At 37.0% G+C, this 24,320-nt stretch overlaps 1 protein-coding gene across 1 annotated transcript; it reads right to left on the bottom strand.

The window, feature by feature from the left end:
• Window positions 1-8,992: 8,992 nt before the first annotated feature.
• On the bottom strand, window positions 8,993-22,366 carry LOC100814107 (1-acyl-sn-glycerol-3-phosphate acyltransferase 2). Its single transcript, XM_003535809.5, has 11 exons — window positions 22,153-22,366; window positions 21,659-21,781; window positions 20,351-20,390; window positions 20,181-20,254; window positions 19,844-19,903; window positions 19,427-19,504; window positions 19,049-19,207; window positions 16,430-16,555; window positions 10,004-10,096; window positions 9,671-9,757; window positions 8,993-9,531 (listed from the first exon to the last, which is right to left on the bottom strand). Exons 1-11 carry the CDS (start codon window positions 22,222-22,224, stop codon window positions 9,292-9,294), a joined length of 1,152 nt encoding a protein of 383 aa, XP_003535857.1. The 5' UTR covers window positions 22,225-22,366; the 3' UTR covers window positions 8,993-9,291.
• Between the last annotated feature and the right edge of the window lie 1,954 nt (window positions 22,367-24,320).

Below are 24,320 nucleotides of genomic sequence, written 5' to 3' on the forward strand. Positions count from 1 at the left end.
AAAAACTGAATTAAAAGCGAAAGAGCGTTTTAAAATAAATTAATTAAAAACAAAGAGATTGCATTTTTTATTTAAAAGAATTACTGAATTAAAAAATTATAGGCATAATATTTTCAATTTGATTCAAGTAAAGTAATATCAAAATCTAAATTCCTCCCGCAATCAAATTTTTACAAAATCATATAGTATTTAATTATGATCATTTGAAATGTTGTTAATTGTTGATAAGATAAATAATAAAATCTAAATTAACAATTTGAAATTTTTGTCAAAAAGATAAGATAAGATGGAAGAAAGAAAAATAAAAAGGCGGAAGAGTGACACCATCTCAAAGTGCCAACCTTACCAATTGGGGCAATATTTGTGGGAGTTAATTAAGGAGTTAAAAAAACGGAATGGATTGATAACAAAGTTATGAAACTCAATATGGTGATTAACATGACATTGATATGGTCGAGATAATGAGTTAGTAGTCTAACCGCATGGTCAATAATTAGTTCGGTTTGATTTCGTATATATTTAAAAATTTAAAATTATATACATCTATTATATATAAATATATAACTAACATTATTTGAATAAGAAAAGTCTATTCATATTTTAAAATCTAAAATAAAAATTGAAGTATTAAAGTGATAACACAAGTACACAGATATTAATTCAATAACACAATTACATAAGTCACGGAGTTTTTTTTAGCGTTTTGGAGTTTTTTTGTTTTTTTTTCTACGCAAAATGTAATTTAAAAACCGACCCGAGTCATCGGATTTACCCCAAACCGAACGGATCTAACTGGTCATCCCGGGCTAGATACATGGTCGATCCAGCAACCAAACTGACCCAGTTATGCTACTGGGTCTCGGTTGAATCGGTCTGACCCGACGGATCGGACTGGATTTTAAACTACGATTAATAGTGTGTGTTTCTAAAAATTCGAGTATCCTAATATAGTTCCTAACAACATAGTAGTAATTTCATCATTAACTCGAGCATTAATATTGTAAATGGTAACAAAGCACAAATTGTTGGTTTGATTGCATGGAAACGAACCATGTGATGAAAAAAATAAAATTATCTAATTATTAAAAACACTACAATTATATTATTTTCGTCTAATTAAAACTGGCAGTGTTAACTCTTTATTTTAAAAAAAGAAAAACCTAAATTATTAAACACAAAATTTGTTGTACTCTTTATGAGAGGGATTTTCAAGTCCACATGTCTATCTTGGCATATCACCAACATAGGTTCTCAGCGTACTATGAAGGATGATGTAAGAGCATATAATAGTCTTATTATGGTGTATTGTTTTTTGTCAAGGATGTTGACTATAATCTCATATCTTGCTATAAACATTTTTTGTATCTGTCATGCCGTTTGGATCACGTTGTGTGGTTCAATTCTGATTTTTCTTTAATAATAATGAATTTGCTACAAAAAAAATTAAACAAAAAATTAGTTATCATAGAATAAAAGAAAGAAAGAAGATGGCAAGTATAACACACCCTATATTAAACAAAGAACAAATAAAAGTGATGAAAAGAGGAAATGAAAGAGAAATAAAATAAAACAACAAAGAGAACTTAAAATACGATCAAAAGAGGAAAAGAAATAGAGAGAATATAAAAAGTGATAAGATACATTACTTCATTGATATATAAAACAAATGAAAAAAATAAGTGAAAATTGAAAAATTTTGTGAAGATTATATAAAGTAAATAGTCACTTTTGTCCCTCAGTGTGTAATTCGCTGACAAATACGTCCTTGAAAGATGAAAATACAAAATTTAGTCTCTCAAAGTGTAAAAAATGTAACAAATATGTCCTACGGTTAACTTCCTTTCGTTATCGTTAGTAAAATAGCCTACGTGGTGGCATAGAGGGACAAATTTGTCGCTAAAATTTTCGTCTAATCTAGTCAGCATTACCATATTAGCAAACATTTCAGTGACAAATTCATCCCTCAGTGTCACACAAACTATTTTATTAACGGTGACAGATAGAAGTTAACGACCAGATATATTTATCGCACTTTTTACACTTTTGGAAACTAAATTTTGTATTTTCATTTTTTTGGGACGCATTTGTCAGCGAATTACACATTCAGGGACAAAAATGATTATTTACCCAAATAATAAACATAAAAAACGAGTATAATTTACTCTTTTATGTTTGATTTAACTTATAAATTAAGTGTAATTCAAATTTAAAAGATTGTTAATTACACGTAAATTAATAATTTAATTAAATAAAAAAAATAGGTTTGGCCTAATTAATTTTTCTTTCTGGTTAAAACAAACAAAATAAATTATAAAAAAATCAAAATAAAACCCTTATTCTTATAAAAAATAATTAATGATTTTGATGCAGAAAAATATTTAATGATTGATTTCAATCCGTTGAGATGTTTTTAATATAAGGTAGAAAAAAAATCATGTTATAAATATATGCTTCATTCAAATATCGTACATTTCTCATTTCTTCTTTTCTCTTTGGTTTTTAATTTGGTTTTGCAATGTTTCTACTACAATCTCAGTATTGTATGTTTTGGTTGCATGGTCTGAAAAATCACTCTCACCCATACTGAATTCATTCGCTTGTGTGTGTCTTCTCTAGGTATTTATTAAGATGAGAATTAATAAAAATCATTTGTTGATTTATCTTTTGGATCAATTTATTTATCTTTTCTAAATTTATTTCTTTATTATTAAAATAGAAAATATACAAATTATTTTGTTTTGAGATATATTTTAGTGTAAAGTTTTACTAGACAGATGAAACCGTTGTCCGCTATTTAATAAAATAAGTTTTATATGAAAAAGAAGTATCAAAAACTTTGTGCAAAATGTACCAGATATCTTACTGCTTAATGAGTACTAAAGTAAAACTAAGAAAAGAGTAGAAACATTTGATTTATATTGATTCCCTCAATCTGAGGTAAATGATTTCACTAATCAACTTGTTATTACAAACAAGTATTCTTTTCTGTTGCTACTGGCTACACTTAATATTCTCTAGGTCACTAGTGACACATTCTTAGACCCTCCCTGAATTTAAGAACATATCAAGTGTTGTTTATCATTAAGTCACTCTTAACTTTCACAAACAAAAGTTTGATATGAATACACGATTCAGAACATTCAAAGAGCGGATAAAACAAATTAAGCTTAAATATTAAAAATGCATTTTCTCAACTAAGAATTTACAAATGTGTCGTCCACTTAAAATTTCTACTTTTTTCTCTCAAGTGCTTTGTAATGATTTTCAATACTTCATACGTTGCATGGATCCTCTTGAGAAAAGTATTCGATGAGGATTTTAGCACTGATCCCTTGACATGGCTTTATTCACCAACAAGGAAAAAGTATGATGTGGCACACTCTGATTGGAGAGAGAGAAAAGGTAAGTGTAGACATTAGTTTTTTAACAAATATTTTTTTTCCTGTTGTGATAGTGACAATAGATGAATGTGCTTTTTTGATTTCTGACGGTGACTAGGGTGCATAAGGGAAACTCCTTACGCACCGTGGGTAAGTTTTGATAAAAAAAAATCATTACGTTCGTCCGATTTTAAAATTAAAAAATTAAATGGTTAAGAATGATTAAGATACGATGAAATTGTTTACACCAAATCTTTTTTCTCTCTCCTTCAAACTTCTCCCTTCGTTGGTCTCCGACCACCCCTCTCTCTCCTCTGAGCTTCTCCCTCCTTTGGTCATCGGCGACGAGGGCCACCGTAGCGTCTCCAGTGGCGAACGCTGTCGTATCTCCATCGACACCGACATCATCCACGACCCCATCATGCTCTTCCTCGATGAACCAACCTCCGACCTCGACTCCACCAGCGCCTTCATGGTCGTCAAAGTCACCGGCGTCGTCATTGCCAGCAGGGTAACATGCTCGAAGGAGAGAGAAAAAAAGAAAAAAAAATCCATGGAGCGACGATTTTGTTTTTCTCCGGAGCAGATTCTCAGATCCATGGAGCAGGCTCATATTATTAAGCCAAAGCCTCTCAGATCCGCGGTGGCGGCGTGAAGAAAATGAAGTCCTCAAGTCGTCTCTTCACGATCGGACTGGTGTCGGCGTGGTACTCCTCCAACATTGGGGTACTGCTCCTCAACAAGTACCTTCTGAGCAACTATGGCTTCAAGTATTCTATCTTCCTCACCATGTGCCACATGACCGCCTACTCCCTCTTTAGCTATGTTGCCATCGCCTGGCTCAAGATGGTCCCCATGTAGACCATCCGTTCCGAACTCTAGTTCCTCAAGATCGCCGCCCTCAACCTCGTCTTCTGCGTCTCCGTCGTTTTCGGCAATGTCTCCCTCCGCTACCTTTCGGTGTCTTTCAACCAGGCCGTCGGCACCACCACCCCCTTCTTCACTGCTGTCTTCGCTTACATCATGACCTTCAAGCGCGAGGCCTAGCTCACCTATCTCACCCTCGTCCCCGTCGTCATTGCCAGCGGGGTAACATGCTCGGAGGAGAGAAAAAAAAATCTCATATTTTTTTATTTTATCTGGTGTAATATTTCATTCGTATTTTAATCGATCTTAATCATTTGATTTTTTAATTTTAAAATCGGATGGACGCGATGCATTTTTTTTTATCGAAACTTGCCCACGGTGCGTAAGGAGTTTCACTTACGCATCCTAGAATTCACCTTGATTTCTTCTGAACTAACTTTTGCTTGAATACAAGGCTGAGACTAGGGTGCGTAAGTGAAACTCCTTACGCACCATGCGAAAGTTATCACGATGCGATCACAACCGTTAGATTTTGTTGATTTTAAATCAATGGTTCAAAATTTTCTTTCTTTCTTTCTTTTTTATTTTATTTATTTTCTTTTTTCTTACTTTTACTAATCTACCCTCTCTCTTTCTCTTTCTTCTCTTTCTCTTTCTCTGCGCTTTCTCCAACTTCGTTCATCTACCATGACCCTTCAAGCTGATTCAGCACTAGCACCACCACCGCCACCGGATTCCGCAGCCACCAACGGCATCTCCCCCACCGCAGAGGAAGCCCCACAACCACTGTCACCACCACTGCCGCATCCAACTCCACCGTCAGAATTGCGCGTCACAATATGGTGGCCGAAAGGCGGGAACATCAGCATGGATTGGGTGGACAACTTGATGTGGTGCTTCGATTGGTGAAATCCCCTCCCCGCTCGAAATCCCCTTTAGCCGCGCCTCCATCTCCTTCCCCCACGTCCTTGTCGTCGTCGAGCTCGAGCTCCCCGTTCTCCAGTACGACCACCATAATTGGTCTGAATCCGCATCCAACTCGGCGGCGTTGCTCCGAACTCGCCCCTGCGTCGCTGACCCCGTGCATGGTGCGCAATGCTTGTACGCTGTCGAAGCCTTCAACGGTGGCATGCTTGGGTTGATTCCTGGGACATGGAGGGGAGAGGCTGACAGTGAGGGTGGCGCCGCTGGAGAGAAGTGAGAGAGAATCAGAAAGAGAAAGAGAGAATACAAGGGTAAATTAGGAAAAGGAAGAAAAATGAAAATAAATAAAATAAAAAAGAAAAAAATTCTGAACCATTGATTTAAAATCAACAAAATCTAATGACTGTGATCGCATCGTGATAACTTTCGCACGGTGCGTAAGGAGTTTCACTTACGCACCCTAATCTCAGCCTGAATACAAAAGTTAATCACAAAAGGAAAAGCAAATATGACTTATGAAAAAATAACTTTATGTTACTTCCCTTTTCAATAATCTTACCATTGGTGAGTACTAGACTTTGCCTTATGTGAATGAATAAATCATTTAAATAAAAGTCATATAGTCCTAATGGATGCGTAACAAGAGATGCTCAGTGTCGTAACACTGGTTCTTATGAGTAGTGGACGCGAGTTCTTTTATATAGGCAGTTTATGCACAATTTGTCACTTGTGAGTGAACGCTTACTTATAAGAGCTTGTAGGATATGTTTGTCGGTATATGACTTTTGATGGCTCTTGGGATTTTACAGTTGTTGACTTCTTAGCTTCTTTCACATGCTCTGGATAAAATTCAAGCCTCCTCCTAGTCCGTTTAAAAGGGAGGACATAGTTTCTTGGATTGGCTCTGCTAATGGAAACTTTAAAATTTCTCTGGCTTACATAGTATTGTTGGTGGTAATTCTCAAGCTCATGATCCTCTTCATAAAATCATTTGGAAGTGGGATGGTCCAGACAGAGAGAATTGGCTTTCTTCTATGGAAGATTTTTGTGAATGCTCTTCTTACTAATGAAAGCAGAAGATCGAGGCATATTTCTATGACGGCTGATTGTGATATTGATCATGTGTTTTGTTCCCTTTGGCCAGAGTTGTTTGGTACTTGTGGTTTCTAGCTGATATCCACTTGATTTTTGTTCCAGATTCAGCCTTGTCTTTGGTTGAGATCTAATATGTTGTCTTGCAAGGAGGTTGACAACAGAAAGTGGAATACTATTTTTGTTGTCGTGTTGGATGTGATTTAGAGATCTAGGAATGAGTTTATATTCCAAAATATTTATCAGTCTTCCACTAATATTATGCATATTGTGCTTCGACAAGTAGATGCAATTGAGCATAGTACAAATCTGTAGCATCAAATGTCTTCTATTGATGCCAATGTTTCATCTAATGTAGTAATGTTAATATCAGCAGGAATCATCCACCTCTTGGTCGTTACAAGCTTAATTGTGATTTTTGAAGGCTCGGTGCATGGACAATTAAGAAAATTTGTTGTTGGAGGTTTGCTTAGAGATCATAATGGGAGAGTCATTTTCTCTTTTGTCCTAAAAGTAGGGTTCTATTTTGTTCTCATATAGAGCTTTGGGCTATCTATCTTGGTATGCTCACAGCTTGGGAGAAAGGATTTAAAAAAGATCTTATTATAGAGTCAGACTCAAGGGATGCTATTCAACTACTGGAAAGTGGATGTCCGAATCACCATCCTTGTTTCAATATTATGCAGAATATTATCACATGATTTTGAATGGTGGGAATATCCTATGGTCTCATTCTTTGAGACAAGCTAAATCAAGCTGCAAATAAGTTAGCTTCTTTTGGTTTGCCTTCACAAGAATAGTTGTTTGTTTCTGATGTTGTTCCTGCATTTCTTTCTGCTAGCGTTAATGCAGATGTAATGTCTATCGCCTTTTAGCGCGATTATTAGGGCATCTCCAGCGCAAGTTTCTTATCTGAGTTTCTTAATCATCTTTTTGTGATCTCCGCGGTACTTTTTGTGGTCCCCACAATATCATGTCACTCATAAGAAACTTATACAAAATTTTACTCCAATGCAAGAAACCACAAAAAATCCAAACATTTAAATTATTTTATTATAAAAATAATTAATTTATTTTTTATAAAAGCTTTCAACAGTTTAGTCTTTCTTTTCTTCCTTTCCCACTGTTGTTTTCTTCCTACAAATCAGGGCCTCTTTTCTCCAGAAGCTTCCCCAACAACACCAGATCGCAGCAACAACAAAAACCCTCTCGTCCTCTCAAACACAAATCCTTCCTCATCAACATGACCCAACACCAACAAAGCCCTCCTCATCAACAATGTCTCTCTTGCCGGACCCTCCCCTTCCTATGCCCCGATGAGGCCACCATCACCGGACTCCTTGAGTCTGAGCTTTTATTCGTATGAAACAGTTCCTTATATAAGGAATCCAGAGTCCGCAGAAGAAATTGAATCTGCCACGTCACTGTGCTCCAACGCCGAAGAACTCACAAGAAATCGTTCCTTAGCCCAAAAAACCATGGATGCATCTCCGGTTGGAGATGCTCTTAGTGTTGTTTTGTTGGGGAGATTCGAGAGATACACATATGGACCACAAGTCACCACATAAGGAAGCCTGACACCACACTCTAACCCAAAACCTTAAGGCTCAAGTTTATGGGTCTTCTCTTCACTTATATAGTGCTCAACCTCTCCACTTCTACCCGATGTGGGACTTCACCTCACACTTGTAACCCAACACATATCCCCCTCAAGTGTGAATCTCTTTCACATGGTAGTCTCCCCCTTTTGCCCACCGAAAAAAAAGAGGAAAGGACATTGGTTTGCTTCCTATTGAATTTAATTTAAACACAATGTCAGTATTATCACATAAACATCTAAAAAACTTTGACTATTTTATCATACCATTCTATTTATAATACATTGATATGATGAATTCTTAATAGATACATGTAAAAATATTTTAAATTAGAAATACATATAAACTAAATTCTTCCTTTTTTTGTACTTACATGATTTTTATTTTTAAAATTAAATTAAGATATTTCATATTATGTGTATTAGATACTATAATATTCGTACATATACCCATATTCATTAAATTTTGCGGATACCCACCTTTGAGCCCATTCTCATTTGGCGAATATTTATTGTACCCATCATGAGTACTCATGGGATCTAGGTAAATTATCATCCCATAGCAGGAAATATCCTTGAAGAAAAATGATAAATTTTAATAAGTGTAACTAATCTAAACCGAAGAATAATCTCATAATTCTTTGGATGAATTAAAACTTAATAAAGATATCTTGGAGTCTCACCCAACAACTACTAAAAGTCCTGATTATAGTATTCTTCAAAATTAATAACATAAAAACTGCAATACCAAAGAATGTTCAATTCTCCATAAAAAGTTGCAAGGATAATGAACATTATAAATTTCTTAGTCGTATATTAATGGAAAGATGTTGGACCAAACCACGCCAAATTTAAGTAGTGCTTATTCGTGACATGCTTTTTACGGTTTACGCATTTGCTTTTCATTCCAAGATTTTATTGGCAAAAATGGCACGACTTTTATGCTTCTTCCCGTTATTTATTTCCATGCTTTTCTTTCTCAAGAGGGCAAGTCCATCAGACAGTTTTCCTTTGTGCTGAACAAAATGAAAAGTCAGAGAATCGCACATAAACCAAACACAATTAAAAAATTAGAAGGGGAGCAAGAAATAACCACAATTAATAGTCCAATACCAGAAAGTGTACAAGTCTCTAAAAAAACTGCGAAGTTAGGCAGGATTTTTGTATGTCATTCCTATATATTAGTCTATACAAATTCATCCTAATTAATTTCAAAATAATGAATAGTATATGCATAATACATAATACAAGGACTGAACACATACGAGGTACAATTCCAAAGCAAACAAATAAAGAAAGGGGGTAGTGAGTCCCTAAACACACGTTAATGCAATTTTTTTCTTTTTCAAAATCACATAAATGCAAATCAAGTTCAGGATGCGACCTCAGAAGAATTCTCTATGTATAGAATATTCAGGTAATGTGTGTGATCTAGTCTTGTTTGTTATCCCTAGCCTCCAGTTGTTCGCTATTCTTGGACTTTGCAGGGGCAACCTTGGTAGGGGTTGAACGCTCAGATTGTGAGAACATGATCAAGATGTGCATGAGTAGAGTAACAACTCCCAAACCAAATGCTGAAAATGCAACACCCTTCCAGGAGGATAGTAGTGATGACCATTGGAGGAACTTTACGACCCCCATAACAACGACACATGCCCACGATATGACAACCTGTTCCCACAATGAAATTGAATGTTGAGCCATGCAAGAAATGATACTGCTTTATCCAAATAGGGTTATGTCGAAAAGAGGATAGCTGATAAATAAGGAGCATGCAAAGTTAGACATATATTGAGATAAAGTATCTCACCACTAGAGACTTTATGGGTCGACCGGTATCCTGCAGCTCTTGATCACTGAATGTGTCCTCAGCTATATGTTTGTCTAACAATGTATCCTTGCATCCCAAAGGAACAAGGAGAGGAAAAAGAGCAAAATTGTAAAATCATCAAACCACAAGAATTATAAGCTAAATATAATAACAGTTAGCTTTTAGGGGTGATTTCCCCAAGTGCTTGGGTGTTTTATCACATTCTTGCAAATAGACATATTAGGAACGTTGTAAAATTATTTATATAGCTAGCAATAAGAAAATCTTGGACAGCTAATACATAGTAACCATCACTGTTCAATTAACACACACCTTAGCCACAAACATATCTCGACACCATTGAGCAACAGCTTCATCTTCTTCTGGCAAATCCTTCATTGCATGCCGCTTAATATGCACATGAACCTAAGGTGGTAAAATGAGTAAATTTTTTATTAAACAAGACATTTCATAAAGAAAAAACACCCAAGATTATGAAAGAAAGATAAGGAATCCTCTTAGATGAACAAAACCAAACTAAAGCAAAGCAGCAGAATGAAGTCATTTATATCATAGGTACATAGAAAACCCTGAATCCTTAAACGCTTTGCTATTCTTCAAAGTAAAAACTAAAAACATATGCACCAAATTACTCAGGTAGCTACATTGAAAACTATGGATCCTTAAAAAGCTCTGCTATTCTTCAGGTAAAACCAAAAGTACCAAATTGCATAGTCACAACTCTTTTTCTTTAACAAACAACTACAGTCCTTCCAAATTCCCAAGCAATACCTTGGCTTTCCATTTAAACAAAGAAGCCTATTCCAAATCTCCAGGATAACAAAGCCAAGTTAAATCAGATGATCAGGTGTCCCACAATGGTGGCAAAACAACAACCAAGCCTTTTCATACTAAGTGAGATTGGCTCCATGGATCAATAAACACCATTGGGTTCTACCAAAACAGTCTCTAATAGTTTCTTCTAAAGTTCTCTTTAATCTTCTTGCACTCCTTTTAATCAAGTAGGGGGTGGCATAGCGGGTCAAGCTACCCCGACTTATGATGCGAGGGGCAGGATGGGTTGACCCATCCAAGCCCACAAAAGAAGTACCAGAAAAATAGGGAAAAAAAATTAAAACAACCAATTCATTTTTTTAGCACATCGCTTATTTTTTTATGTACATATACATATTATCTCTTTTTTAATTATGTAAAAATATAAATTTATTCGAATATGCTTTAAATATTGGTGGGACTAGATGGGTTGGTAAGGTGGATCAACTCAGCTAGCTAATTCACCTTCAACCCAGCGGGTTGGTGGGTTAGGCTGGGCGGGTTAGGCAAGTTGGTGGATTGAGAAACCTAACCCACCCCCGCCATTTTTGGCTAGTTAAGCGGGTTCAACCTGCTTTGCCACCCCTATAATCAGACAATCTTCTATTTGATAAACTTTTCTTACTAGTCTCCATTGGCCATTTCACATGGACAAACACCAGACATACTTTAGAATAATATGTTCTGCAAATAGCATACAATTTAGGGAAGAAAAAAAAACACAATCAATTCTATCTACCTGCAATAGACTCCTAATTTTAATGTGCTTCTTTCATGGCTTCTATTTTCCCAAAGAATACAGATTGAGCAGAAGGGTATTCATAAATCAAGACAAGACACATCAAGGCACTCTTTTACTGCCTCCTAATTCGTTTTTCTAGTCAGATTAAAATTAATTTCTGTGGTTAAAATTCTCTGCACATTAATTACTTGTAGAAGGATAGTGAAAACACTGAAATGAAAAGAAAGTTGAAAAAAACCAAAGTGTTGATCAATTGATAATTTCTGCAAGGGAGATAGCCAATTGAATCACAAACTTGTCATCATTGGTTGGCACAGAGAAAGAGTCACTAGAAGACTGAGGTGAGTTGAGTAATATTCTCACTTTCTCTCTTAATCTTTATTGATTTCAAAATGATACATACATATGTACAATACATAAGAGAGAGAGAAGGACTATGATCATTGTTGCTTTCTGAATAAAGCTTACCAACTAAGCTACCAAACATAGATAAATACTAAAATATTCAACACTCTTCCTCAAGCTGGAGCATATAAATCATATGCACCAAGCTTGGAACATATAGTCTGAATTTTGGGTCCTCTTAAGGACTTAGTCAAAATATCCGCTGGCTGATCATTAGAACCAATGAAGTCAGTGACAATCTCCTTGGACAGAAGCTTCTCTCGAATGAAATGACAATCAATCTCTATGTGCTTAGTCCTTTCATGAAAGACTGGGTTTGAGGCAATATGAAGAGTAGCCTGATTATCACAATACAACTTCATTTGCAACTCTTCACAAAACCTCAATTCTTGCAGAAATTGTTTAATCCACATGAGTTCACAAGTAACTGTAGCCATAGATCAATATTCAGCTTCTACACCGAGCGACAACAGTTTGTTTCTTGCTTTTCCAAGAGATAAGATTTCTTCTAATGAAGACACAATAACCTGATGTAGACCTCCTATCCACGGGACAACCAGCCCAATCAGCATCACAATATCCTGATAGTTGCGTATTACCTTGTCTTCATACAACAACCCTTGTCTAGGAGCTCTCTTAACATATCTCAGAATACACATGACAGCATTCCAATGGTCTAAATGAGTTTTCCCACAAGCCTCCTATATCTCTCGGGGTCAGGATAAACTTCACTTTGATCTGCCATGAGCAGCAGATTTGGATCCATAGGGCTTTCAACAGGTCTACAATTCTGCATACATGTTTCTTCTAAAATATCAAGAGCATACTTCCTCTGAGAGATCACAACACCATCTCCTGATTGAGCCACTTCAATACCAAGAAAATACTTCAAAGATCCTAGATCTTTGGTCTGGAAATGACTGAATAAGTGCTCTTTTAGTAGTATATCATTCCCTGTAATCACTATATCATCAACATAGACCATTAGATAAACACATTTTCCAGGAGATGTATGACAGTAAAATACAGAGTGATCAGCTTCACTTCGTTTCAGTCCAAACATTTGAACATGACTAAATTTACCAAACCAAGCTTGAGGAGATTGCTTCAACCCATAGAGAGATCAGTGAAGCTTACACACAAGGCCATACTCTCCCTGAGCAACAAACCCAGGAGGTTGCTTCATATAAATATTCTCCTCAAGATCACCGTGGAGGAAGGCATTTTTAATATCAAGCTGATGAAGGGGCCAGTGACGGATGACAGCCATAGCAAGAAACAGACGAACAGTGGTGAGTTTGGCTACAGGAGAGAAAGTATCACAGTAATCAATGCCATATACCTGTGTGTAGCCTTTAGCTACCAAGCGAGCCTTAAGCCGATCAACCTTACCATTGGGCCCAGCTTTAACACTGTAGACCCATCTACAACCCACAGTTGTCTTGCCAGGAGGAAGAGGAATGAGCTCCTAAGTACCATTATTTTCAAGAGCCTGCATTTCATCAATCATAGCCTGTCACCAGCCAGGATGATCAAGTGCCTCACGGATAGTGGAAGGAATAGTAAGGGAAGACAATGAGAAAACAAAGGAACCATATGAAGGAGACAAATAGTGGTAACTTAAGAAATTATAAATAGGATGAGGATTGTGAGTAGAGCGAGTACCTTTCCTGATGACAATGGGCCAATGTGAGTCAAAATGAGGAGAAGAAGTGGAAGGAGAGGAAGGATCCATGAGTGTAGGACTGGTTGAAGAACGAGGATCACGAGGAGAGGCTTCAGGTACTAGAGATTCAATCTGCCTTGTCCTGTGTTGATCTGTAATCAGAGGTGGAGAGGCAACTTCAGGTGAATTTGGTGAGGAAAATGGGACAACACTGCCATTTTGGTCTGAGTTATTTAGAGGACAAGGAGAAGTAATAGGAAGAACTTCCTGGAGAGATGAAGAATGGTCTACGGAAGGTGAGAAGAAGGGTGTGTCTTCAAAGAAGGTTACATCTGCAAACATGTAGTATCGTCTCGTGGTTGGAGAGTAACACTTGTAACCTTTTTGAAGACGAGAATAACCCAAGAAGATACATTTGACTGACCTAGCAGAGAGTTTGTCTAAACCAGGAGACAAATCATGGACAAAACAGGTACAACCAAACACTTTAGGAGAAATATGAAATAGTGGATCATGAGGAAAGACAATTGAGTGAGGGATTTGGTTTTCAAGAGAAGAAGAGGACATCCTATTGATTAGGAAAAAAGCAGTAAGCACCGCATCTCCCCAATGATGTGTAGGAACATTCGAATTTAGCATTAGGGAACGTGCAGTTTCAAGAAGATGACAATTCTTCCTTTCTGCTATACCATTTTGTTGTGGTGTGTGAGAACATGTGGACTGATATAAAATACCTTTGGAAGACAAAAAAGAAGAAAAATCGTGAGAGAAATACTCTTTAACATTATCACTTCTGAAAATTTTAATTGTTTTTCCAAATTGATTCTCAATCTCATTGTAGAATGACACGAATATAGACAAAAGTTCAGATCTATTTTTCATTAAATAAACCCAAGTACATCTGGAGAATTATTCAATGAAGGTTACAAAATATCGAAAACCAAAAGACGTAACACGACTTGGTCCCCAAATATCAGAATGAATGGTAGAGAAAGCCAAATTACATCTTTGTACAGTTTGAGGAACTAATGACCTGACATGTTTTCCTAGTTGACAAGACTCACAATCTAAGACTCGAAGATTAAGACTAGGAACCATCATCTTCAATTTTGGTAAACTTGGGTAACCCAGACGATCATGCAAAAGTTTGGGTTTTGAGATTGTAAAACAAGACCCAGGTGGACTGGATTCCAAGTAGTAAAGTCTTCGTGATTCATGTCCTTCTCCAATCAGTCGCCCCGTCCCATGTTCCTAAATAACAAAAGAATTAGCAGTGAAGGTTACTGAATAATTTAACGAACGAGTTAACTGACTTAATGAGATTAGATTATAGGGACACTGAGAAAGAAATAATACAAAATTTAATTTCAAAGAGGGAGACAATGAAACTTGACCACTTCCTTGAGACACAACCTTGGAGCCATTAGCTACAGTAACGAGATGAGGAATTTTTGGAAAGGAAAAGGATGAAAAGGAGGACTTATTACCGGAAATATGATCAGAGGCACCTGAGTCGAGTATCCAAGGACTAGGACCTTCAATGGATTGAGAGATACATGCTGTTGAAAAACATGGTATAGATGAGGATTGAGTTTGGTTGCTGGGTCTCTCAGATTTGAGCTTCAAATACTCTTAATACTCTTCATCAGAGAACTTAGACTCTGCTTTCTCTGATCTAGAAACCTGTGCGACCTTGTCAGGAAACCCATGCAACGAATAGCAATTCTCTTGGGTGTGACCCATCCTCTTGCAGTAAGTGCAATGAAGACATTCACCCCTTCCACTACGGCCTCCTCTACTGTTGCGGCCGCCTTCTCTACCATGAGATGCAACCATGGCTGACGTCTCCACACCCTCAGCAGGATTTTCATCCTTCGATACATGAGGCACGCGGAGAAACCTAGTGATGAGGAAATCCATTGATGGAACCTGATCCCCAGCGAGTACTTGATCACGCATATGATCAAAGTCTGAGTGTAAGCTTCTCAAGATGAGGACCATGTAGAACTTGTCCAGTTTTCTGTTCACTTCTTCCAATGAATCAGCCACAAGGAACTTTCTCAGCTCTTCCACGGCAGCCCGAGCCTTACCCACATGAGCAATCATGTCATGGCTGGTTTGCTTGAGGGTTGTAACCTTCATGGTTGCATCAAACAAGCTTTGGATATCATTGGCAAAAATTTCATGGGCCTTCTTCCAAAAAGAACGACATGTTTTAAATGATCTAAGAATATCCAAAATATCTGGCTCAACTGATTGCCATAACACATCGCAGAGTTGATAGCCAAGCTTCTCCCATTCAGGTCTTTTGTCATTTGGAATGGAATCGGAAGCTTTCTCCAAGTGGTCATGGTGTCCTTGACTGAGAAACCAAAGTTCCACGGAAGCAGACCACGAGGGGTAATTTTTCCAGTTTAGTTTAGCAGTCGAGATGGTTGGAGTCCCAAAGAAGGAGAAAACAGGTCCAGAGGAAGCCATTTTGACCCACAAGATGAAACCCTAAGGGAGTAAAAAGGAGAGGAGAATAGGGCTGATACGTTCCAGGTGACAACTGAAAACTGAGGGCTGGAACGGACTCAGAAGGGGCCGACTAAGGGAACGGTGGCGATGCGATTCCGGTGCCGAGACGGTGGCGCGTGGACTTCACGCGCCGAAGATCGCACGGGACAAGGACGGCGCGTGGCGGCGCGCTTCCCAGGGCTGAGTCACGCTTTTCAAGGCGAGCCTAACCCTAATCTCGTCAGAGAAATGTCCACCGGAAATGACGGCGGCGGCGGTGGACGACGGCGGCGGGCGGCAGACGACACCTGCTCTGATGCCAACTTGAACTGAGGTGAGTTCGAGTAATATTCTCACTTTCTCTCTTAACCTTTATTGATTTCAAAATGATACATATATATATACAATACATAAGAGAGAGAGAAGGACTATGAAAGTGACAATTCATTGCTGCCTTTTGAATAAAGCTTACCAACTAAGCTATCAAACATAGATAAATACTAAAATATTCAACAGAGTCAAATTTCATTCTGTAAATAATGTGGTCAGAAAAAAAGAAGACTATAGATGCAGGTTTTTCTGTTCTTTCTAAATCTCAATTTGATTGGCTCACCACTGAAGATTTCCCTCTGAAGAGTCTTAGCATTGTAGGAGCAGGTGAACTCTTGGGAATTGCCACAGTTACATCATAAATGGCAGGAACAAAAGAGCGCATATGGTTTACTGCTGAAACAAAACCCTGAAAGCAACATAGCGGAGTAAATATTTCAGAGCAACCAACAGAAAAGAACAATAAAACCTAATATAATGGTTAGCACTGCCTATTAGGTAATATATGTAAGATTGAATGTGTTATGTAAATTTAAAAGAACAAAGAAGCCAAAGCATGAAAGTAAAATACAAAGATAAAGTCTATCTATTTTGAAATTAAATTAAAATCATGTGAACTTACTGTACCGAGTAGCTTAAACTATTTCAACACTTTGTAGAACAAGTAATGAAACAAAATATTCTTTCTAGAGAAACAATTATCTCATCTGTTAACTCTAATGATAAACTGACATATATATAACAAGTTGGGAGCTAACATTTACTGGAAAAAAAAACAAAGTTACTGTAAATAGCTTTCATCAAGCCCTACAGTTAAGTAATTTGGTTATGGTATTCTGTTAATGCAAATCAAAGGGCTAAGACGATTACTCTCAGGTAATTTCACAAATTCTTATTTAATTAAACCATCTCCTTGTTTGAGAATCTGAAGAAAGGAAAATGAATGAGTGACAATCCAAAACCCTCCCTGTTTCAATTTTATGAACATGTTTATATTTCCCCAATAGGGAAGATTTTGGAGGATTTTAAATTTTTAACAAGGGGAAGAAATCTCTAATATGTAACTCTTCGTTCTCTGTCCTTCTCTTCCCCTCGTTCTTTATTGATTCCTTCCACTCCCTGCTTCAAATTTTTTCCTTCAAATCTAACAGCTAAAATTAATTTATGTGAATGTATAGTCCTTCCACCTAAATGTGATGCCTAGATTTCTTCTCTTCAACTTTTGTTTTTAATAAAAATACTGTAGACTACCCTAACCTATTTTCCATGGAAGATACAAATAACAATCCAACCCATCAAACCCCCAATTGTTCATTTCTAGAAAAATCATCATGTGTATGTTTAACGTCTGGAATTGGAAGTGGGCCCAATAAGCCTAATTTTTATATGGCAAATGCTAACCAATGTCCTTAAGACATTGTTTAAGGAACTAAAAAGAGAAAGGTTTTTATTGAGAGGTGCAAAATTGTGCTTCCCATGACTTTTTTTGTGCTCTCCTATGATTTCCACGATAAATACTACTCTTTTTAGTTCCTTAATCAATTCCTTGGTATTTTATATTAATTATATTATTATATTAAAAATGTCTAATTATTAGTATATTAAATAATTTTTAATTTGAGACTTGCATTTTGTTTTTTAATTTCTAGCTCTAACACCCAAGCAATAGAATTGGAATCAAACTTAGAAGTCTAATTTTACACCCTAATTCTTGGCATAGTACCACAGCCCAAACATAGAATCATGATTGTAAACCAATTCCAACACTGAAAGAAGTGTAAAAATAAATTCAGAACCATAACTCGAATATTGTCACTGAAATGGATCCTAAATACACAAATAAATATCCACTACCAAATGGGCCTAAGCCCCCATCAAATAGCACGCAAATTTCCCTACCTTCAAAAACCAGTGACCTTTCAATTTTCCTGTTTTTCTATGATCGAATGGTTCAAGAAAACCCAAATAAACATGTCTAGTTAGAACCCCCTATAGGAGTATACTTACTCGATAGATAGTTTTCTTTTCTCAGCTATTGTGTAAAGGATAAACTATAGTTAGTAGTGAGTTCATAGTTAGTTGACAGTTACAGTTATGTAACTGCCTATATAAACTGAGGTGTAAACTATTCATTCTTTGGGTTGAATAATATCAACTTTTCACCTCAATTCAGTTTTCTATATTCTCTCACTTGAGATTCGTTTATGGTATCAGAGCTTTGTTTCGATCCCTAGTTTTTTCATGGCTTCCGCTTCCAATCCTTCTCCCTAACTATTTTTGTGCCCTATATCATCTAGTTTAGAAGACAAACATAATTTACAAGAAGAGTCAAGATGTCAGGACAACCAACAATACAAGGTGAAACAGAGTTTGAAATGCAGACACCCTAATAAGATTTGCAATAGGATTAAATCAACTTTGTTGAATAAACTGTTAAGGCATTTTCCACAGAGATGAATAAGAGGGTTATACATTCGGGGGAATCTAAATAACTTATGTTCGGGCTACACATGAAAGTCAAAATTATCATAATCCTCAAAATATTAGATAAAGCAATGATCAATTGTCCATATTAACCTAGCACATAGTTCAAAGATGTACTATCCACAAAGGATCACCAGTCTGAATCATCACAAAGAGAACCAGCCCTTCACTTTAAATCTCAAAATTGATTCAAACCCTTTAGCCACCCTTGACAAGTAGATTGGTATCAACTAATTATAGGCAGAAGAACAGTAATATGATTTCATAGAAAATCCCACCAAGAATATGTTAACATGGATTGGTTGAGCCTGATAATTAGCTAGACAAGAGTCATGAATAACAGCTCCAAACAGTGGAAAGAACAGCAAGGGAAAGAAAAACGACAAACAAAAAAAATCAGAATATATTTATATTCCACCTTAGTTCTTGGAATCAAAACATTTCTTGGAACAGGCAATCCAGCTGAGGCTGCATACTCCTGAGCAGCTAATAGTTTGGCCTGTGTAAAGCGAGTTCCTTCTACAAAGAGAGCCAACCAAAAGGGAAGAGGGAAATCCCTCAGTTGCTGTAGGCCTGACTGCGCATGCGAAGTTGCAAGATTAAAATGTGATTAACAAATAATAAAACAGCTTATGCACCAAGAGAGAGGATGTGAATAGAGCAGGAGTTAGACAGAAAAACTACAGTAATTTTGCATCTCGGTGAATGAATGAGAAGACATTAAGATACCATGTAGAAATATGAATCTTTTATGAGCATACAGCACATATATGAATTATATTTCAGTAACCTATACCTTTAATGTGCGTTCATCCTTGGCCCAACTTCTCTCCAGGAAAAGATATTCAGAAAACCACATTGACCAACCAATGACCTGCACATTGGAACTTAGCTAATAGATCAACATTGACTTTAAACAATGATGTCATCAATGAAGCCACAAAAGAATCCAAGTAAATCAGGTTCAAAAGCTTCCGTGTCTAATCAGGACTTAAGCAGACATAGACCATGCAATAAACCAAACCAGTCAACAGAGCATCCCATAAATTATCAATATATAGATACAGTACATCCCTGCATTTCATAATTCATACTCCAATACCAAATCATATTATTTCCATCACCCCTGATCAAACCATTAAATCATAATGAATGGAAAGCAAATGCCATTCCATCTTTTCATTTTAAAACAACAATTTCTAACAAAACATACCGGTAGAAACTTCGATGATTTCTTCATCACAGCAAGAGTGCTGCCAAGGCAACCTGAACGCTGATGAATAATAATGTTCAATAATCAATCAGTAGCAAAAACCAGATGAGTCGCAGAAACACAATTTCAAATCTAAGACTACCATATTTATGATGAAATAGACAAATGTATAAGTAGGCTACAAAATACAAATGTGTCCTTTTATCCTAGTATGACAATATCAAACAATTCACAACAACAAATGAAATAAACAACTCATGCTAATATATATGTGAATTCTGTGTTAATTTTGTTGTGTTGAATATGTGAAAGAAGTTATACTAAATAAGATAATCACCTGAGCTAAAACCCATCCAACAAGCCAATCAATGTCACTTCTGTGATTGGAGATAACAAGAGCATGCTCTTTACCTGGAAAATTCTAGACAGAATCAGAATTCAAGAAGAGCGAGAATTGGGGGGATGGGGGGTGAGCCTAGCACTAAATGAATAGTACAAGAGACTTACCCATTGAACGAAAGGTTTCAGGATCTGTGAATACTTGAACCTGAAGCCAGAAATTTCCAAATGAAAGATTTGATTATTCTAAATGCAACAATAAGAACAATTAAATTGCATTAAAGTTCATATATGATGTCTTTCACATTACTAATTTTTCTTCTTAGATAGCATCATTTTTGCACAATTGTAATATATTTTAAAGTAGTTAGATATAATACGATAAGAACACAAGACAGGGCTATCAAAAGCATTAAACAACAGAAGAGAAGAGATATCAAAAGGATAGAATATCCCTAGAATTCCTAAAGCCATGGCTAACAACCACCTAAAAAATTAGTATCTGTTAAAGAAAGTTGGCTACAAAAGGAGCTCGTCAAGAAATAGTCCAAGGGCACAAATCTCTGAACCTTTTAGTTTACATGAAAAGAAGCTCTATCAAAAAGAGAAAAGAATGAGTCCCTGTGCCAAATTGTTTGGTAGATCGTGACTTGCAAGCACAGTAATATCCAGTCTCCCTAAATCTCTACTTCTTTCATAGCTTTGTGGCTAAGGGAAGAAGAAGAAAACCAAAATTTATCACAAAAGGAGGGGTAAAGTAAGCCAAAAAATAAGAAAGATAACAAATCCTTGTAATCCTCGCTCCAGTTTCCCCCCATATGGAGCAATCTTCCTTTTTTTTTTCTGCTCTTAGTATCTGGTTCCCATCAAGACTGATTTAAGTCTGATTCTGGAACCAGCTCACTGAGATACCATGTTTTTTGTATCCTTAGTACCTCTGGTACTTCATTATCAATATATATTACTTTTGCTGACCAAAAAAAATATAAGTCAAGCATCAACATTGACACTTGCTTCACTTTTGAGAGTACCCCAAACATCATGACCAGGTTTACTTCCCAGCTAAACAACCTTTACTCAAACCTTGGAGTCCAATTGTACACCCTCGTATAAAATGCCCAAGTTTTCAAAATTCGAATACTATTAACAGAAACAGGACAGAAATAATTCAGCATGAATAAACAATACATATCCAACCACAAATATGACAAGTTTGTTTATTTTTATAATAATAACTACTTAAAAGTCATACTAATGATGATTTCTGATTGGGTGTCACTACAAAAACATTTACGCACCGGTATAAAAACGTTTACACCGACAATGCATGACAATTAAATTCATTCACTAATCCAATGCCAAGTCATCTAGCATAGCAAGCAAAGCACAAAACAACTAAAAAATAAACACCACCTTGCACTAGAGGAGAACAATAACTCAAATCAACAACATTAACTAAGACAAGAGAAATTAAACCTTAACACCGGCCCACCAATCAATAATCCACACGAGCTCCAGCCAGAGCAGCTCCGCCACCACCCTGTTCATCCGCCGGTACAGATTCTTCGACACCGGCCGCACAACCACGTAGCATATTGCCTGAGAACACCACAAAAATAAAAATAAAAAATAAAAAATCAACACCTCATAATAACAAACAACTATCATTAATTAATCAACAATCAATTAATTAATAACAACTAAAAGCATGTGAAGAAAACTGTCTCTCATATAGGAGTTGAACAAAGTACAGACGGTTACAGTTTCATTGCAACCCAGAAAGAAGGAACAAATCTAAATCTAGAACAATAACCAAAAGCCCAAATAATAATAATAATAATAATAATAATAAAATTAATGAGAGGTTTAATTGGGATGTTGTTTGTGAGAAAGAGAAAGGGATCGGTTGAAGGTGAATGAAGATTGAATAGTGTATCGATTTATTTAGAAAGAATAGAAAATGAGGTGACCTGAATGAGGTTAACGATGAGGCCGGAAGCGAAGAAGAGAAGGCCCAATGGGACGACCACAACTGCAGTCATAGCCAGCGGATTCCCGAAATTGTTGTCTGTTGTCGATGATATTGATGTTACTGAATGCTGATGCTGGCTATGTTATGTCGATCTCTATTCTCTGCTATGCTATGGCTACCTTAGTGTGCTAATCTTTTCTTTTATTTTGCTCGTAATATTTTTTTGTTGATAGAAATTGAACAAAATACTAATCTTTTTTATTTATTTTGCTCGTAATATTTTTTATGGTAAAAATTGAAACACAATACTAAATTTTTTCTTTTATTTTACTCATAATATTTTTTCACACTGGTGACCTCTGTTAGGAGGACATGAGGGAGACATGTAAAATAAAAGATTTCGACGCTCAAAATAAGTACGTGAGTTAGGAGAATATGAATTAGTATGTATGTATGTATGTATGCATATGTGAGTAGGTGTGTGTTCCTAAAAAGAATACAAGAGAACCAGGTACTTATAGTATGGAGAGGGAGCAAGTCCTTATTGATAGGGGTTATTTGCAGATGATTATTGGCTTATAGATCATAGTCGATAGCTTATAAATAATGTTATAAATAATTTATAACTTAAAGATAAAAGCTAGTAAATAATTGTTACTTAATGTGTTGCCTTGTAGATAATTGAATATCTGCCAAGAGATAAAGAGATGATAGTAAATTCGAATAATTAGATGGTTAGAGATGACTTGTCCGTTAGGTTTGACGTGTGTCTCAGAGTGCCATGTAGCATGACACATGTTTTTTATGGACCCTGGACAATATAAGCCCCCAAGGCTTTGAGTTGGCTTGCCGACGAAAGAGGTTGTCCGGTGTCGAAGAAGATTGTCTGATGTCGGGAGTAGTAGCCTTGACAAGTAGGAGGGTGACGAGTCGGTTGAGCCCCCAAGCATGGACAAGTATTGTTTGACGTCGAGAGTGGTAACTTTGACCGGTGTAAGAATTACAGGTCTGTCAAGTCCCCTAGCCTGGACAAGTGTTGTCCGAGCTGCTTTTGTCAAGTTGTCCGGAGTGGACATGCTTTTGGTTTTGCAGGCGAGGTTTGACTTGTCAAGTGAGGAAAACCTTTGTATTTGACAACTCTGCCCTTTTCTGACTGTTGGAGAGTGCATTAAAGACAAACATCACGTTTTGTCTATTGCTACAGGCATGTGCGACGCACATGCAATACTCTTGCATACGTGTCACTCATAGAGTGGGCACGTACTAGAGACGTGGTGCGTGGGTGAGTGGGGCTGCGTTGTGGTGCAAAAAATTAGGGCACCACCTCAGCTCCCACCAATTACCGAAGAGTTTATCTCCTCTTTAAATGGAGTGGACATTTGATTCGTGACCACCGTCACTTTGAATTTCTACCTTCCCTTTCTAAATCTTTTTTGTTCCTGCACTTGCTATTTTGTGATTCCCTTTCTTCTCTGTTCATCTTCTTCAATCTTTAAGGTATTCCTTTTCTAACAATGTCTTCATTTTTGTCTGACTCTGCCATTGGCATGGGTGGTAGCAATTTCGGGGGTTCGACTTAGCAACCCCTAGTGGATCGGGAGGTCATTTCGATCGATTGTTCCCCCTCGGAGAACACTCGCCACATTGCCTCTAATAGCGAATCCTCTTCCTTGGAGAGGTTGAGGGTTTCATGTCATGCTGGTGGAATCACTTCTCACCTCTGCGGAAAGGCACAACCTTTTGCTGCTTTCCTGACCGGGGAACCTATCCCAGTCACTGTGATTCTCCCTCATTCTATTTTTGGGGGAGCAAGGCGAAGTGCAAGGGACGTTAGGGCGTCACAGCCATAGTGTTGGGTCGCCATCGTCCCCCCTACCATTGTCGACTTTGAATGGGTGAGGGCGATTTTCTAAAGTACAAGTCCTCCATCACCTTTGTGACGAGCGTCATTGCACTTTAATGCCAGGTGAGGCTAGCAAACCCAAAGAACTCTTGCAAGATAGTCATTTAGGCTTGTGGGAGTGATGACATTCCTTTTTTGAGGGCGGCGTCGGGAAGTCCGCCCTTTTTTTATGTATAGGTGCTTGTTCGAGGTCTTAGGTCTCGTTCTTCCATTGACCGCATTCCAGTGTGCTCTACTTGAGCACTTAAACGTGGCTTCTTCCC

The sequence above is a fragment of the Glycine max genome, chromosome 10, assembly GCF_000004515.6.
Source record: "Glycine max cultivar Williams 82 chromosome 10, Glycine_max_v4.0, whole genome shotgun sequence".
Taxonomy (NCBI): Eukaryota; Viridiplantae; Streptophyta; class Magnoliopsida; order Fabales; family Fabaceae; genus Glycine; species Glycine max.